Source organism: Crocodylus porosus, unplaced genomic scaffold (assembly GCF_001723895.1).
Source record: "Crocodylus porosus isolate Cpor-Errol unplaced genomic scaffold, CroPor_comp1, whole genome shotgun sequence".
NCBI lineage: Eukaryota > Metazoa > Chordata > Crocodylia > Crocodylidae > Crocodylus > Crocodylus porosus.
The window spans coordinates 12797804-12812437 of record NW_017728915.1 but is presented as its reverse complement, the minus strand read 5'-3'; the positions used below and the strand labels follow the sequence as shown (position 1 = coordinate 12812437).

General features: G+C 41.5%; 1 protein-coding gene and 1 long non-coding RNA gene across 7 annotated transcripts in view; one reads left to right on the top strand and one right to left on the bottom strand.

Moving 5' to 3' along the window:
* Positions 1 to 3982: 3982 nt before the first annotated feature.
* The window catches only part of AKTIP (AKT interacting protein), a 19853-nt gene continuing 9201 nt past the window's right edge, over positions 3983 to 14634 (bottom strand). For 3 of the 6 annotated variants that reach the window (XM_019535715.1, XM_019535714.1, XM_019535716.1), the window contains exons 3-10: positions 12880 to 13085; positions 11074 to 11138; positions 10892 to 10992; positions 9056 to 9144; positions 8881 to 8979; positions 8508 to 8615; positions 7645 to 7705; positions 3983 to 4921 (exon numbers count right to left, since the gene is read on the bottom strand). In XM_019535715.1, coding sequence (XP_019391260.1) covers positions 4811 to 4921; positions 7645 to 7705; positions 8508 to 8615; positions 8881 to 8979; positions 9056 to 9144; positions 10892 to 10992; positions 11074 to 11138; positions 12880 to 13085 — 840 coding nt within the window. In that variant the 3' untranslated portion in view covers positions 3983 to 4810. Of the gene's footprint in view, positions 4922 to 6064; positions 6195 to 7644; positions 7706 to 8507; positions 8616 to 8880; positions 8980 to 9055; positions 9145 to 10891; positions 10993 to 11073; positions 11139 to 12879; positions 13086 to 14634 lie in introns of all 6 variants that reach the window. The other 3 variants (XR_002101231.1, XR_002101232.1, XM_019535717.1) reach the window with 3 other exon arrangements.
* LOC109310517 overlaps positions 4928 to 14634 on the top strand; it is a 24011-nt gene continuing 14304 nt past the window's right edge. The window contains exon 1 of the long non-coding RNA XR_002101233.1: positions 4928 to 5950. This is a non-coding gene — a long non-coding RNA (uncharacterized LOC109310517). The remainder of the gene's footprint in view (positions 5951 to 14634) is intronic.

The window sequence follows — 14634 nt, the reverse complement described above, 5'->3', positions numbered from 1 at the left end:
GCTCAAAAGCAATCCAGACCAGGCATCTGCATGCTCAACTCCTGCTTACATTAAGGATCATAAAGAAACTGAATTTAAGACAAGCCAGAAGGTGACATCATTCATCCACACCAAAACCAAGTCTGACAAATGTCAGCACACCTAAAACTGAGAATTGGAAACTACTGCTATGCTTCCTTACTAGATTACTCGCTCCTAAGTACATCCTGAGAGAGAAACAAACCAACCACTTAAACATAAGGTGCATCTTAGCCAGTGGTCCTAAAACTACAGAAGGTTTCTAGACAACAATTCAAGTGAGGTCCTGCCGAATGTCAGCATGGCACAAAGCGTCTCCTTACACATTGCTAAAGGAGGTGGCAACCATCTCTAATGCGTCTTTTCAGCATAGAAAAGGAAACAAAAAAACCAAGACAATCCAGAAGCCATAGGGAGAGATGAATGGAAGTTTTGCTACAAGCTTCCTTCTGCAGACAGATGTGGTAGGATTTCTTGAGTGCTAGAAGATTTGAAGTCTTAACTTATTTCAAAAAAGTGCTTTTAGCATCCAAGTCACCCAGCACTAGGGTGGCCTTTCATCCGGCTTTATAGAGGACAGTCCGGTTTTCTGGTCCTCTGTCCTCTACCTTTATGTCCTCTACTTTTCAGTGCTTGGCTGTCCTCAATTTCTGAGCCCTTGGGAGACTTGGTCTGTTCTTGAGGTACCTCGATGGCTACTCTACCTGGCACATTCAAAAAAGTTTCCCCCATGAGCTTATGCTTTTCTACTTCCTGCTCTCTACCCATTTCTCAAGGCGTTTCAGCTGCTGCAGAAGTTAGAGGGCAAATTGAGCAATAGTAATGCAGATCTAAGGAACACTGAAACAGTTCATAAATTAATTAGGTTTGCCAAACTAATCATGAAAAAACTCCAACTCAAAAGAATAATTTCCTTCCCCCACCAGCTCAAAGTGGCAAGAAGGGAAGGGGAAATCCAAAATTCATTTAAAAATTATCATTATTACTAAATCAAAATGAGTTTTTTTGCTTGACTTAAGGCATGTCAAAAAGACAGGCAAGATTCTTTGGGTAGATGTGATATCTTTTATTAACCAACTGAGTAGTTAGAAAAAAGTTCTTAGCAAGCTTCCGGGCACAAAAATCGCCCTTCTTCAGACAGTGGGAGTCTCTGGTGTTCTGAGATCTCTCAAGGAATGAAAGAAGTTAAGAGGTGTGAAAAGATGTCAGTGAAAATGGAAAAATCCTCAAACAAGTGTAACACATATTAGAAGACCCAATTCTTCAAGCGATCTTCGCATAACCACCTCCAGAAATGTTATACATCTCATCTAGTGCATCAAATGCCTGATGGAAAATACGTAGGAGAAACCAAACAACTACACACTAGAATGAACACACACTGAAAAATCTATCAAACACAAGATATCCAACTACCTGAGGGGGCACACCTCTCCTCACAAGACTATCACTCTTCAAGCTCTAGATTCTAATCCTCAAAAAAGGAACTTATAAAACAACATTCATAGACAAGCCTACAAAACTTCACTTCATAAGTTTACTGGATACAAAATATCATGGACACAATATAGACGTTGGATTTATAATATCCAATTCACCAGGTACCTGCCAGACCTGACTTTTCCCCTCCTACCCCTTCTTCCCCTCCCCTGCTTTTCTACCCTTTGTCTTCCTAATTTCCAGCATTTACTTTTTCACAGACAGCCTCTTTTCTACCCTCAGGTACAGTACCTTACCGACCTTTGGCATCTTGCCCCTTATTTCTCCCCCTCCCTCCCTTTCTGTTTCCTAATTTCCACCTATTTATATTCTCACTCGCATCCCATCACACTTTTAGCTTTTCTCATTCCCTGGAGATCTCAGAACAGCAGAAACTCCCTATGCCTGAAGAAGGGCAGTTGTACCCAAAAGCTTGCTAAGAACTTTTTTCCAACTACTTAGTTGGTCTAATAAGAGATATCACATCTACCCAAAGAACCTTGCCTACCTATGTCCTTAGACCAACACAACTACAACTGAAAACCTCAAAAAAGAGACTAATAATTGCACAAGTCTATTAATAAATGCCTTTGTTATTAACAACAAGAGATTAGCAACAAAAATATTTCAGTTTATAAAACTACGTTGCTACAGGCAGAGTAAGGCAACATCTAAGGAGCAAAGGCCTAGCCATACTACATCGCTCCCTTAGAGAGCTCAACCTTGCAAAGAGTCCTGAACAAACAAGATCACTTATTTGACGAGTAACATTTGTTTTGTGGCTGTTTTGCCAGATGAGATAGAAAGAAGGCAGCACCAGTAGGTAACTGACCAAAACCAACATAAGGAGCCCTTGGCCTTTGCCCTTCCTCACTTAAGCTCTAGCTGACAATGTCCTTCAGGGGTGGGGGAAAGAAACTAGAAGATATATTTTCCTTATTTGTTGTTGAAGTAAATTGCAGGTGATGCAACAGATTTGGAATGGGGGGGACAGAAGGGATTAAAAAAAGGGAAGGAGGGGAAGGAGTGGGGAAGGGAAACAGCAGCCTACTCTCCAGCCATGTAACTTTAGGTATCTGTTTCTGGGACACTGCCTACTCCCCCTACGATGCTAGGGATTTTCTTCCACTAGCTAATGGACTATTTTTAACACATCTCCTTAAACTATAACCAAAAATTTGTTCTCGAGGAAAGGACAAGCCTCAAACAAATCAACACTAATCTAATCTAGTGCAGGGCTGGGCAAGATGGCAGATCTGGCCAGCAGCTGGACTCCATTTCCCAGCAGCCCCTGCCCACATGGCTGGGGCTGGTTTCCATGGCGACCCCAGCCACACCTGTACTGTGATAGCAAGGCTGTGGTTGCCAAGGAGACCAGCCACAGCAAGGTACACAGCAGGGAAGGGCAGGGCAGGGGGCTGCTTCAGAGCTACCGGGATCTGCAGCCTGCATGACCTGGGCAGGGGCAGACAGGCAGTGGAGCGCAGTTCTGCCCCAGCTTGGAACCAGGCTGTCACCGCTGCAAGGAGTCGGGCCAGAGCTGAGAGGAGCCGCTGACTGCGCACCACTGCAGCAGTGTGTGCAGGCTGCAAATTGCAGCTCTGCCCTGACCCCAGAGCAAGCTGCCCCTGTTGCAAGATACCAGTGGCTCCAGAGCAGCTCCCTGTCCTGCCCTGCCACATGCCCTGCCAGCGCAGCTGGGCCAGTCTCCATGGCAACCACAGCCTTGCACTATCACAGCAGAGGTGCAGCTTGGGTCTCCATGGAAACCAGCCCCAGCCATGTGGGCAGGAGCTGCTGGGAAATGAAGCGCACTGCTTACACAGGCTGGACTTTGCTTACCGTATGGGGGAAATGATGAGGATTCGTTTTACTAGATTGGGGTGGGCAATTTGTTTTTCCAAAGCGTCACATTTCTGCATTTAAAAAGTAACCTTCTGAAGTGGCAAGCACAGTAGTCAGCTGTGTTTCAGTCCTTTTGAGCCATACGTCAGGGACTAGAACAGCAGATGGAGGACCTTAGAAACCCCAATTCCAGCTGACTTTCCACACTGAATCAGGCATGGAAACAAGCCAACAGGAAGCTTTCATGTGCAAGGAACTCTGGGTATGCGCTGGTACAAAGGTAGTTGCTGCCCTTAGGGCAGTCTGAGTAACAGCATTACCATGGAAGTTTAAAAACAACGGTGTATTTGAGAGGAATGAACAAACTAACACCACTTCTACACTTTCCTCAGCATGGGTGTGGCTGGCAGATGGAACAACCTACTATACATAGTCAGATCTTTTGGCTACAACGCACAAGAAAGCTCCTTCAATTTGAAGCCTTTGTTAGCAGAGGACTGAGGGCTACCTTCAAAACACTGAACTAAGTATGTACTAAGAATCATTTAGACACGAACAAGTAGACTAATATTTTCATAAATACTTAGTCTTTAAGTCTAGTGTTTAGTGAACAGAAAAAAAAAGGGACAATGAAGAGGTCACCATGATTTTTTAATTTTTTTAAGATGTCACTATTAAACACACATTAGTCAAACTAATTTAGTAATCCCTGCTGCATAAATTCGAGAATAAGATTTTATTAGATAAAAAACACCTCATTAAAAGCTTTTTTAGCCTTTGCAATAAAAACCTAGTAAGCCTGGCTACCACTGCTCTCATTTTGTCAGACTAATGTGCATTTTAGTGACGTATTTTTGAAGTTAATAATGCACTATATACTGAGTACCAACTCAGCCTTGCGTTCCTTGAAAGTGCTAGAGGGAGTCATTTGACCAGCTATTTACAAATTTCAAATGCTAATGTATTTACAATAGAAACCAATGTATTTAAAACCATTAAATATATAGTGTTTAACTCTGCTATTAGTTTACATGAACACAGCTTACCTCTGGCACCAGTTTTTCCTGCTAATTTTTCTGCCAGCATTTTAGAAATTCAAAAATGCTATTCCTGGAGAGGCAAAAAAGAAAAGCTTAAAAAGAAAACCAACCCAAAGCCTCCAGGCATTTTAGCACCCTGAAGAGTTACCCACCCCAGAGAGTTTTCTAAGAGAAGCACTGTAGTATTCAGCGATACTTCCGAACTCCAGGCTGCCTTTAAAACTAATGTATATGTAAAACATTAAGAGTCAAAGCACTCCACTGAGTAGATTTACTGGAGTCACTGCTGTCATTCAGATTATGAATCCATGATCAGGAAAGAACACACAAAAAAAAAAAAGAAAAAAAAAGTCACTGCTTTGCTGCGTCTCTCTCCATTACATTCCCTCCACCCGCATGAAGTGTTTGTGCATCAATGTCCATAAACACTAGGTAGGCATCATCTTCTCTTCTTTGCTGAAAGGCTGAACTGAACCAGGCTTTACCCATGACAGGCCAGACACATGCATGCTTTTGCAGTGCTGATCTTCTGACTTCTTCTAAGGAGGAAAAAAATTAAGCATCAGACCTATTTGAATGATCAAAAGGTGGTTTTTATAACAAACTGTACAAGACTTGCATAAACCCCTAAACCAAAAATCCAAATACCAGGAAGATAAAGATCTCATATTATGCCCAGCCCAAGTTTCTGAGATAGAAGCACTAGTTTAAAAGTGATAACTGCATAATGCAATAATGATGGCAACTTTCAGATGGCAAGCTAGTTCTACATGTGGCGCAAGGTACCATTAAAAAGATCAATGCCTCTGTTCAATCTCTCCTCATCTACTCCACAGCTAATACACCTACCTGCATTTAAACGCTCTATTCCCAGTGCCCTCCCACCTGGCATTTGCCTGATACTATTGTCAAGAGCAGGTGGTGTTGATAACTTTAATTTTATTAAGCTATGGCTCAGGAAACTGAGTCACCAATCGGGTGGCACTACTCATTTGAACTGAGCTTTACTGAAGAGTTCTACACCAGAGCATCTTGCTTAAAATGCAAGAGAATCTCCCAGTGCAGACAGAATCCCAAACCTTAACTAATCCTAGCAATGCTAAACATTATTATGATGGACCTGACATTCATGAATGAGTATCAAGGCCATTTAACAAATTAGTAGTCCAAATATATATTACTGGGAATTGGAAAGGACCAAGTTGAAAATAACAGAACTTTAGGAGTATTAACAAAGCAGCAGCAGCAGCAGCTATGGGCAAAATGCTAAATTAAATTTCAGATGCCTCAAACAGAAAAAAAGGGGAAGGAATCAGGGTGCAGATTTCTGCATACAAGGCTGTATCTCTGGCCACCCCACTTTATACTAGCAGTTCGGAATGAGTACTACACAATAAAAGGCCAATCTTTATGCCAACTGCATCATATCCGAACTCAATACACCAGTTCTGGTGCACGTATTGACACTACTGGGCCAGGGACTGGCCAAAGTCCATCACAACCAAAAATGCTAATCAGTGGGGATTGTTAGGTGATCCAAGTGGGAGTTAACTGTAACTTAGTGACATGTCTGGACTTTTTTTTTTTTTCCAGAAGACTGCCTAGGTTTTTCAGAAAGTGGACCAGGTGATACTTATCCTGCATGAGGTTTGCATTCTCGCACACTTTATACTGGGACATACCTGTCCTCATGTCCAGATTTCTGATGTAGCCAAGTGTTTCCCATTTTAAAGTCTGGGGTTTGGTTTTGTTTTATTATCCTCTGAAATCCATTACATCTTAACCAAACTATCATATCAGTAGCTCTTTGGTCTAGGGCAAAAATATACTTTAAATATTGTATACAGACTTAATAAACTTCTTTAAAATCATACTCTGCTCTAAGATGTTCACACAAGGTAGATCTCTGCTCTCAAATACAAGACTTCCTGTCTTCTACCAATGAAGCACTATCTTGGCAAGTAGAATACAGGAATCCATTTAAGGGTAAAACAGACTTTTAAACCCTTCCTGGCGAAGTGAAGGATAAGATGGCAAGCTACCACAGTAGTTAGATGCATCGTAGTGGAAGAGAACATGATAACAATCTAAACATCCCTGGGCAATCTCTTGGCCTACAGATCACTGCAGCAACACAAAGAGAGACAGCTTGATCTTTTTAAGTCTTCAACGTGAAAGTCAGAATCCAGACGGAGAGATTTATCAAGTCATCCTCCTATGGACATTAAGACTAGACAAGGGCCATCTCCTTCCAACATCTGTTCCATCTTATAGGCAGCTAGAAATTGACATGTTCTGTGTGGAGCCAGCACCACTTACTTGGCCTTTTTAAAAAGAGTCTGTTTAGGCCAGAGACTATGCAAGCACACCATGCTTGAGACAACAGAGCCTGCCAGAGCCACAAGGAAAGCAGTATAACAGTCAATGGCTGGTACAAGGTACTGTGAACCTGCTTCATTGTCCAGCTGCCAGCACAGGAACTCATGGTACTCTGCGAGCAGGTTACTTCAGCACCTCAAGCCAGTCTCATAGTTGGTTCCCATTCAGGGGTCAGGTTAAAAACTTCTGATCAGAAGGATGGAAAATTTGGGAGAAAGGTCCCATTAAAGTCCCCCTTCCCTGGATCAGGCATTTGTTTTAACCTTCCTGGAGGGTGCAAAACACCTGCCTGTATTCCCTGGCTTTTTGTAAGTGTTTTTTATGCCCAGAAAATATGAAATTAGCTACCCATCTGAATTGTCTGATAAAATGTTAGTTGAGAAGAAGACAAGCACATTCAAATACTAGAAGTCTAACTATCAAGATCCATAGGTGTCAGTATCTGCTTGAGCAGAAGAGCCATGGGTCATGAAGCATGACGTAGAATAAGACAGCTAGGGTGATACCTAGGGAATTTCCAATATTCAGTGGTTCCCTACAACCAACTGGGTACCCCTCTCCTGTTTTAGCAAAGCACATCACTCCTCCCAGCAAAGGTCACTAGAAATCAAGTTTCTCTTAATGAAAAGTAGTGAGGAAGTTGACACTAGATAACAGAGTAATAATGAGGTAGACTGATACTGACTGGCTCCAATCACTTGACTTTACAGAATGAATATAAAAGCTAGCGTGCTCAGAGGCTGCAGAAGTAAATCCTAAGTGTTGGAGTTACTGGTGGCTCACCACCTGAGAATTAGGATATTTAATTTAGATGGGTTCCTCTGCACTGCCTTATACATCCAATTGTACTGTAGCAAAAATAGGTTAGACGGTGTCTACGTACTTTTTGAGTCAACATCTTCTCTCTAGCTTCATCATGTATAGCTGGATTCCATGGAGAGAAGCTACAGGAGAAAGGAGAAGCATTATAAAAGCTTATGCAGGTGAAATTAGTGTAAAATAATTTCTAAACTAGATAGGAGTCAGTGACACAAATCATCCAAACTCTGCTGAGCACATCAAGGGTGCATTCTACACTATAGAATGGCATCTTATAGGTTTAATCTCCTTGGCAACAAGCACATGGATGCATTTTTCTGCCAATATTGACACCAATAACTTGTTCATTTAGCACCCAGCTAATTCCTAACAGTACTAACTTCCCAACCCAAATGCTCAACACATCTGTAGAAACTGAAGCCATCATAAAAATATGGCCACTGCAGCAGTTCAAGCCACATGTATGCCTATTCAACTTGACATAACTGAAAGCAAGGTTCATTTTAAAAAGGTACCTTATTTAAAAGGTGAAGGAACACTTCAGTTACTGCAGTTACACCAACCTTTTGTTGCTGTGACCCTAAATTAGCCACCAACAGGACCTCCCGACCTGGCACTGTGGGGGCTGCTGGCAGTGGAGTGCAGCTGCAACCCACCCACCACTACCAGGCGGCCATGTGCGTGAGTGTATGTATGTGTGGGCCCTTCGTGACTCTGATTTGGGTCATGCCCAGAGGTTGAGAACCAATGCATTACTGAATACACAAGGTGAGAACACAATAATCATAATAAACTTACAGAAACAAGTCTGAGTCATTAAACCAGAAGTAACTGCCAAATTAGTACCCATTCAAGAGTTATAGCAGGGCTGTTTTTGAATCTAACAGTCAAACATATGGACTTTGTTATAATTGATTTGCTACTCACATAATTGCATAGGGATCTTCTATTTTAGGCTGGTCAAATAAGTGACTGCTGCATAGTTTGACACTGTCTACAACCTTACTTTTGAACAGTTGAATGTCTTTCTCGTATCTAGAAAAGAAACCAGTTTTAACACTTCATATAACATTAGCAAGGTTGCAAGCTATTTCTAGTCTTCAGATGAGTCAACCAGAAGAACTATGGCTTAGGCTTAGATGCTCACAACCAGCTAACAAGTTGTACAAAGAAATAAATACAGTAAGTACTTCACACCTTGTCACAAATGTTTGGTTCTTTTAAAAATCTTATTTTGTCTATGTAAATAGACTGTTAGTCTGTAAATTATTCATAGTCCAGATAAGTTGAGGACACTTACAGCACTGCAGCCTCTGGATTCAAAGGACTTGTTGTATCAATCTTGTAGAAGACCCTACGAGCATACATTAGTACTTGCCATATGTGATTATGGTTCCGCCTAAATGAAGAATACAGCATTAGTGTGGCGTCATCTTCAATAACTCAAAAGACTATATGTCTACTTCAATACTGACCTCCATTTTGCAAATGCTCTTTTCACATCCAGTTCACCCGAGAGGGGATCTACTAGTGGATGAAAGACTGGTAGATCAAAAACCAAGCGCTGCAGTAGAGGGGGGAAAGAAAAGTTCCAAGTCATTTTACAGAAGTCAAAATCTAGCTGTAAATTCACTTATTGATAAAAACAAGCATTTATAGCTATGCATTTCATGGCTAGCCCACAGTTAAGAATTTGGGCATGAGTAAAAAGAGACATCTTAAGAGTCGCTTCTGATAGAAAGCCATTTTTTATTTTTGTCAGAAGTTATGCTTAACATTTCTCTAGTCTTACTCATAACATTTCCATTTTATTCTGAATGTTCAACAGCATGGCCTTTGGCCAATCCCACTTCAAGGTTATGGCTTTTATACTTTTTCCTGTCTAAATCCCTGTAAGATGACTATTAGTTTTGATAGGAAAATGATTTCAAACACCAAAGGTGGCATACATATATAGATACTGGCATAAAGCATGCCATTAAGTTTTGACATTACTTGATGTTTCCCCACTGATACTGTCCCTGTAAAAGGGACATTAAAGCTCCCTGTAAAAGACTATCAAGTGAACTGGTTGCTTTCAGCATTTAGTGACTGCTGTTTTCAGCCAAGATAGGATCAGAATCAGAATTATTTTTCTAGAAACTTGGACAAACTCCCTTAGTTTGCTCCAAAAGCAGCCAAACAAACTGATTTCTCGGGAATGGACAAAGTATTCTAGTACATACCTAGGTGTGGTCATGCGGTACGTGCTGCTGTAAACATCTGCAGCCGCACATACCGCACAGTCCATTGTTCTCCGTACCGCAAGGGCATGCTGCTTGAGCATGCGCTGCACCAGGTTTTTTGACCCCCCAAATACCCAGGGGTCAAAAAAACCCACAAAACAACAAAAACAGAGCAACACACACTTGGCCAGCACTCACTGCTGAAAAGAGGAGCTGGCCCGCCCAGAGCCAGGCTCCACTGCCTGCCAGGCTCCAAGGAGCAGAATCGCTACAGCTGCAACCTCGGGAGGCCCCCAGGTAAAGCTGCTGGCCCCAGTCTCCCTTACCCCACCTGGGACAACTTGCCACATGCCAAAGCATACGTGGCACAGGTGTGTTCCTGGGGAACCGAGTATCCATGCACATCTGGACATGCCCTAGTTGTACAAAGGTATGCAAAATAAATATTGCCGTGCCAAAAGGAAACCTGTAAAAGGCTCAGCAGAAAGAAGTTAAGACTCCCTCTTCTCACCCCCGTTTACTTGCAACTTTCCGTTTTATGTGCAACAAATTCATATGCCAGAAATACTGCAGTTTAGTAGAAGGCCAAGCATTGCACTGATATCTTACTACATTATTATTTCTGTGTGTAGTTTTTTTTGTTCATGCTTACAGTTTGGCACTTAATTTACATAATCAAAGCTGTAAAATTAGAGAAACAATACAAGCAATTCCCTTTCAGCTTAAGTAGTGATTAGTTGTCAGCTACTCTAAGAGAGACCTATGCATCCAGTGTTTTGCAATAACCTCTCAGTGAGGCTCAGCAACCAAAATTTAGGGACCAAAAATCACTAGTAGATAAGTGAGTGAGCTACGCATAGTCAACTTCACTCCCTAAGCAGTCTGGGAGGAGTTACTATGAAAAAATGCCTTCTGCAGATCACAAGCAGGGTACAGCAAAAGCTCTAGCCACATAGCAGCAGTGCAGCTTTCACTACCTCAGTGAACTAAGCCAGTTCGACACATTTTCCTCTAACCCCTAAAAAGGAGGGAGTCAAAAAAAAAATAAAAATTAAATTAAATTAAACAGTTAAATAAAACACTTACCGGGCAATCACCATCCGGGTAGTTATCAGGAATATAGACTGTAAATTTAAACACCCCATCCTGGTAGAGTCCATGCCTAATAAATATTACTCCAAACCACACTGCAAGCAAAGAGAATCGTATGAATGGGTACAAGCCACTCAAAAAGATACGATAATTAAAACACCTGCTCTTGAACTTACTTAATGCTGATCGGTAAGAAGGCTGCACATAGACTCCTGGTAACTTCTGCTTTACAACCAAGGTGCTGTAATTAGAATCAGTGTTTAAAATGAATAGCTCCAACAAGGACTGCATTGATCTAATACGATCTGCAGCAGGAGTTAAAAGAAGGCCTTTTTTTGGCAGGGGAGGGAAGAAAAGAAAAAGGGGTCTACTAATATTTTTTAAACGTCCTGCAAATCCCTTGTTAAAAGTTATATGTGCTCAGAGGAGAAAGAACAAGGAACTAAGAAACTGTTTCCCTCCACCCTTTCATTTAAAGGGACATAGACCACATCTACACGAGATGCTAACCGCGCAGTTGTTACTGCACAGTCATTTAGTACTTGCATACACAAGTATTAAATGACTGAACAATAACTAGTGTTACTGTGCAGTAGTGTCCCCATACAGCTTCATGGTGACACTAACTGCACTGTAGCTTATTACTGCTGTGTAGTACAACATTGCATCATGGTTCCAGACGTGCAATACCACTGCACAGTAGTAACAAGCTACTGTCTAGTGAGCATCTTGTGTATACACAGCCACTACTGGACAGTTTACTCCTTTTTATTATAGGATTACTGTAGTTGAAAGTCTAATCTTTGAATATTAAAATGCCAACACGTTTTCAGTTTCTACTTATAGTGAGTGTCTTCAGTTTTTAGGTCTTAAGCTTCTCTTTTAATTGTGTTAAGACAGGCAAATTTTAAAAGCTACACTAACAGAGGCACTTTAGGACAAATGCACTGACTACTACTTGGTAATACCTTAAGGGGGGCAGGGGGGGAAGGAACCCATCCTTAACATACAACTTAGAGATGCTTTTTCAGTCATAAACTATGACTTTACCTGCAAATGAGGTAGTTTTTCCTGCAAGAGATGAAAAGAACAAGAAAGTGTGTGCAAGACAATGCCAACAGGAACAGGCTAAGCCATTTGGTCCAAAGCAAAGAGAAGGAGGCAGGCTGAGCCCCTACCCTACCTGACATTTCTTATCATGCAAGTCTGTGGCATGCTAGCCAAAAAGGTTGGGCTCAACTGATATTAAAAAAAACACTTGTCATTACCATGCTAATACAGAATAAGAGGACTGAGTCTTACTGAAAACAGAAGGCCACTACTGGCCTAGTATCTGCCACGAACGGCATCAGATACAACTAGATCAAACATTATTTGTTACAGAAGCCCTCATAAGTGAAGTGGCTCATTTGCCCTAATGCATCAGCAATTACTTAAAACTGCTTTGGGATACTCAGCAATGTCCTCATAAGATAGACTCATACAGTCAGAGGGGATGGACACCCCCCTCCACACACACACAGTGCAGCTCAGGCAGAAGTTTGCATAACATTCTTAATAGAAAGGGTTTTTGTGGTTTTGGTTTTTTGGTTTGTTTTTACATTTCTATGGTTGAAAGAGGCAGTCCACCTGCTACACTGTATTACCAAAAAGTTACGAAAGAAGTAGAGTCTATTCCAATTAGAGATATATATGCCTTTTTGCTGCTTCCAGAGAAGACGACATTTCCTGGCATTAAAACAGTTTTTGATATCCTGTTAGAATATTAAAGCTCCTCACCTTCTACAGCTATTTACCCCTCTCCAGATGCAAGCAATTTTGTATTCTTTTCTGCATAAGTGATTATGCATATTGTTCTTACAAAGTTCCAAAAAATACAAGAACTATTAGAGCTGTTCCTTACATGTTTTTTTTGGAGCTTAAGGCCAAAGAGGGAAAACTGTAAAATTAAATAAATAAATAAAATTATATATTCAACTTACAATTCTGCCAGGAGGGAGTACTCCAAGTAGAAAGGCCCATAGGAGGCATGTGTTCCATTTGTAGACTGGGAAGAAGGGGCAGGGGAAGCAGGTTTAGTTACTGGCACAGTATTTTTAGGAATAGAAGGCAACTGTTTCTTTGTAGAGGTGCGTGGAGGACTGGTTCTCAGCTCTCCAGTCAAAGTCTTTTCGTCAGCTTCAGGTCTCTGTTACAAAAAGCACATGACACATTTCCACTCAAGTTTGTGCGAGAATCGCAGCACAAGTTTAAAATTTTATAGAACAGACATACACATGCTCCCTCCCACCCCCCAAGTTACACCTGGGATTTAGAGATGCTTTCTTATTTGTTCTTATAAACTCACAGATGATTGATACCAAATTTCCTTCCTTTACAGAATCTGACTTGATTAGAAACAGTTTGTTATTATGAAATCAGAACCCTGCTCAAACTTCAGCCAGCATCTACTAGTTTAGGTCTACAAATTAAAGCAAATCTATAAAAGTCTTCACAATGTTTACTCAAACCTAATACCTGCCTCTAAAACACTAGTTTCAGAATCAGTCAATTCTTTGCACCTACCATACTCAGATAAACTGTAACAACTCTCCCAACAGATTTAGTTACACACTGCACAGTGGAGATCTTAGAAGTAGCATAGCAAAGCAGAGGTGAAACAAAGTATTACATTCTGGAGAACGGAGTTGGTGAGGAATGCCTTCCACTTCAGTCTTGTGCTGCTGAGGCAGCCACATCATAACTGCATTGATTATGCTAGCCTGCCCTTACTGTTTTAGAATCAGAACCAGGTACTGGATGAATTACAGACAGCAGAAACTGTTCATGGAGGTAACATACAGATGTTCTTTAAACAAATGCTTAACAATTTGATACATTAGGCAGCATAATCTACAGTTGGCTATCTGCCCACAAAAGGATCACAAGCAGTCAGGTCCAACATGTCTTGTTAAGAGTTTGAGAAATGGATTAACTGAAAAATATCCAAACAAATACTACCATTATAACTTGCACCACTGCTGGTAATCTGAGACAGAGGACTGAGAGTGAGCTTTGTATGAGAATGTATGTCTAAGTGGTAGCATAATGCAAAGAGTCATCTCAACTGTGTTATGAACCTATTTACTTATTATTTAGATCTATATCCTGTCCTACATAAAAAGGCTCAAGCCAGCTTACAACAGAAGACAACCCATAAGATAAGAAACAAGAGATTCTTGACATTCCATAACCTTAAAATGGCCACCCCCACCAACCTTCCTGCCAGTACCCTGGCTAGGGACAGAAGTTGCACATAAACTAATTTAAGCGATCAGAAACCGGTTTAAATCTGTAACACAACAGAAGTTCAGTGTACTTAAACCACTTTCAAAATGGCTGAAAACTGGTTTAAGATAAACCTGGTTGGATAAAATATCAGACTTAACCATTTTAGGTCAAACCAGTTTATGAAGCTTGTCCCAGACCCCTTCCCAGTTCAAGTTGGCTCACAGTTCCCCAGCATCCCAGGATGCTTTGCAGCCCTGGGCTGGGCTGTCTGCTCCAGCCAAGCCTAGCTGTAGCGCTCTGGCTAGTTGAGAAAGGGACGGGAGTACCCAAGTGTGGACCCCAAATGGAGTCTGCCTTGGGGGAGGGGGAGAAAGGGGGGACCAGCCCTCACAGGATTTTCCCCTGCTCAAGCAGAGAGGCAGGTATGGCCAGGCCCCATCCAGGGCCAGCATGCTGGGGTAGGGAGC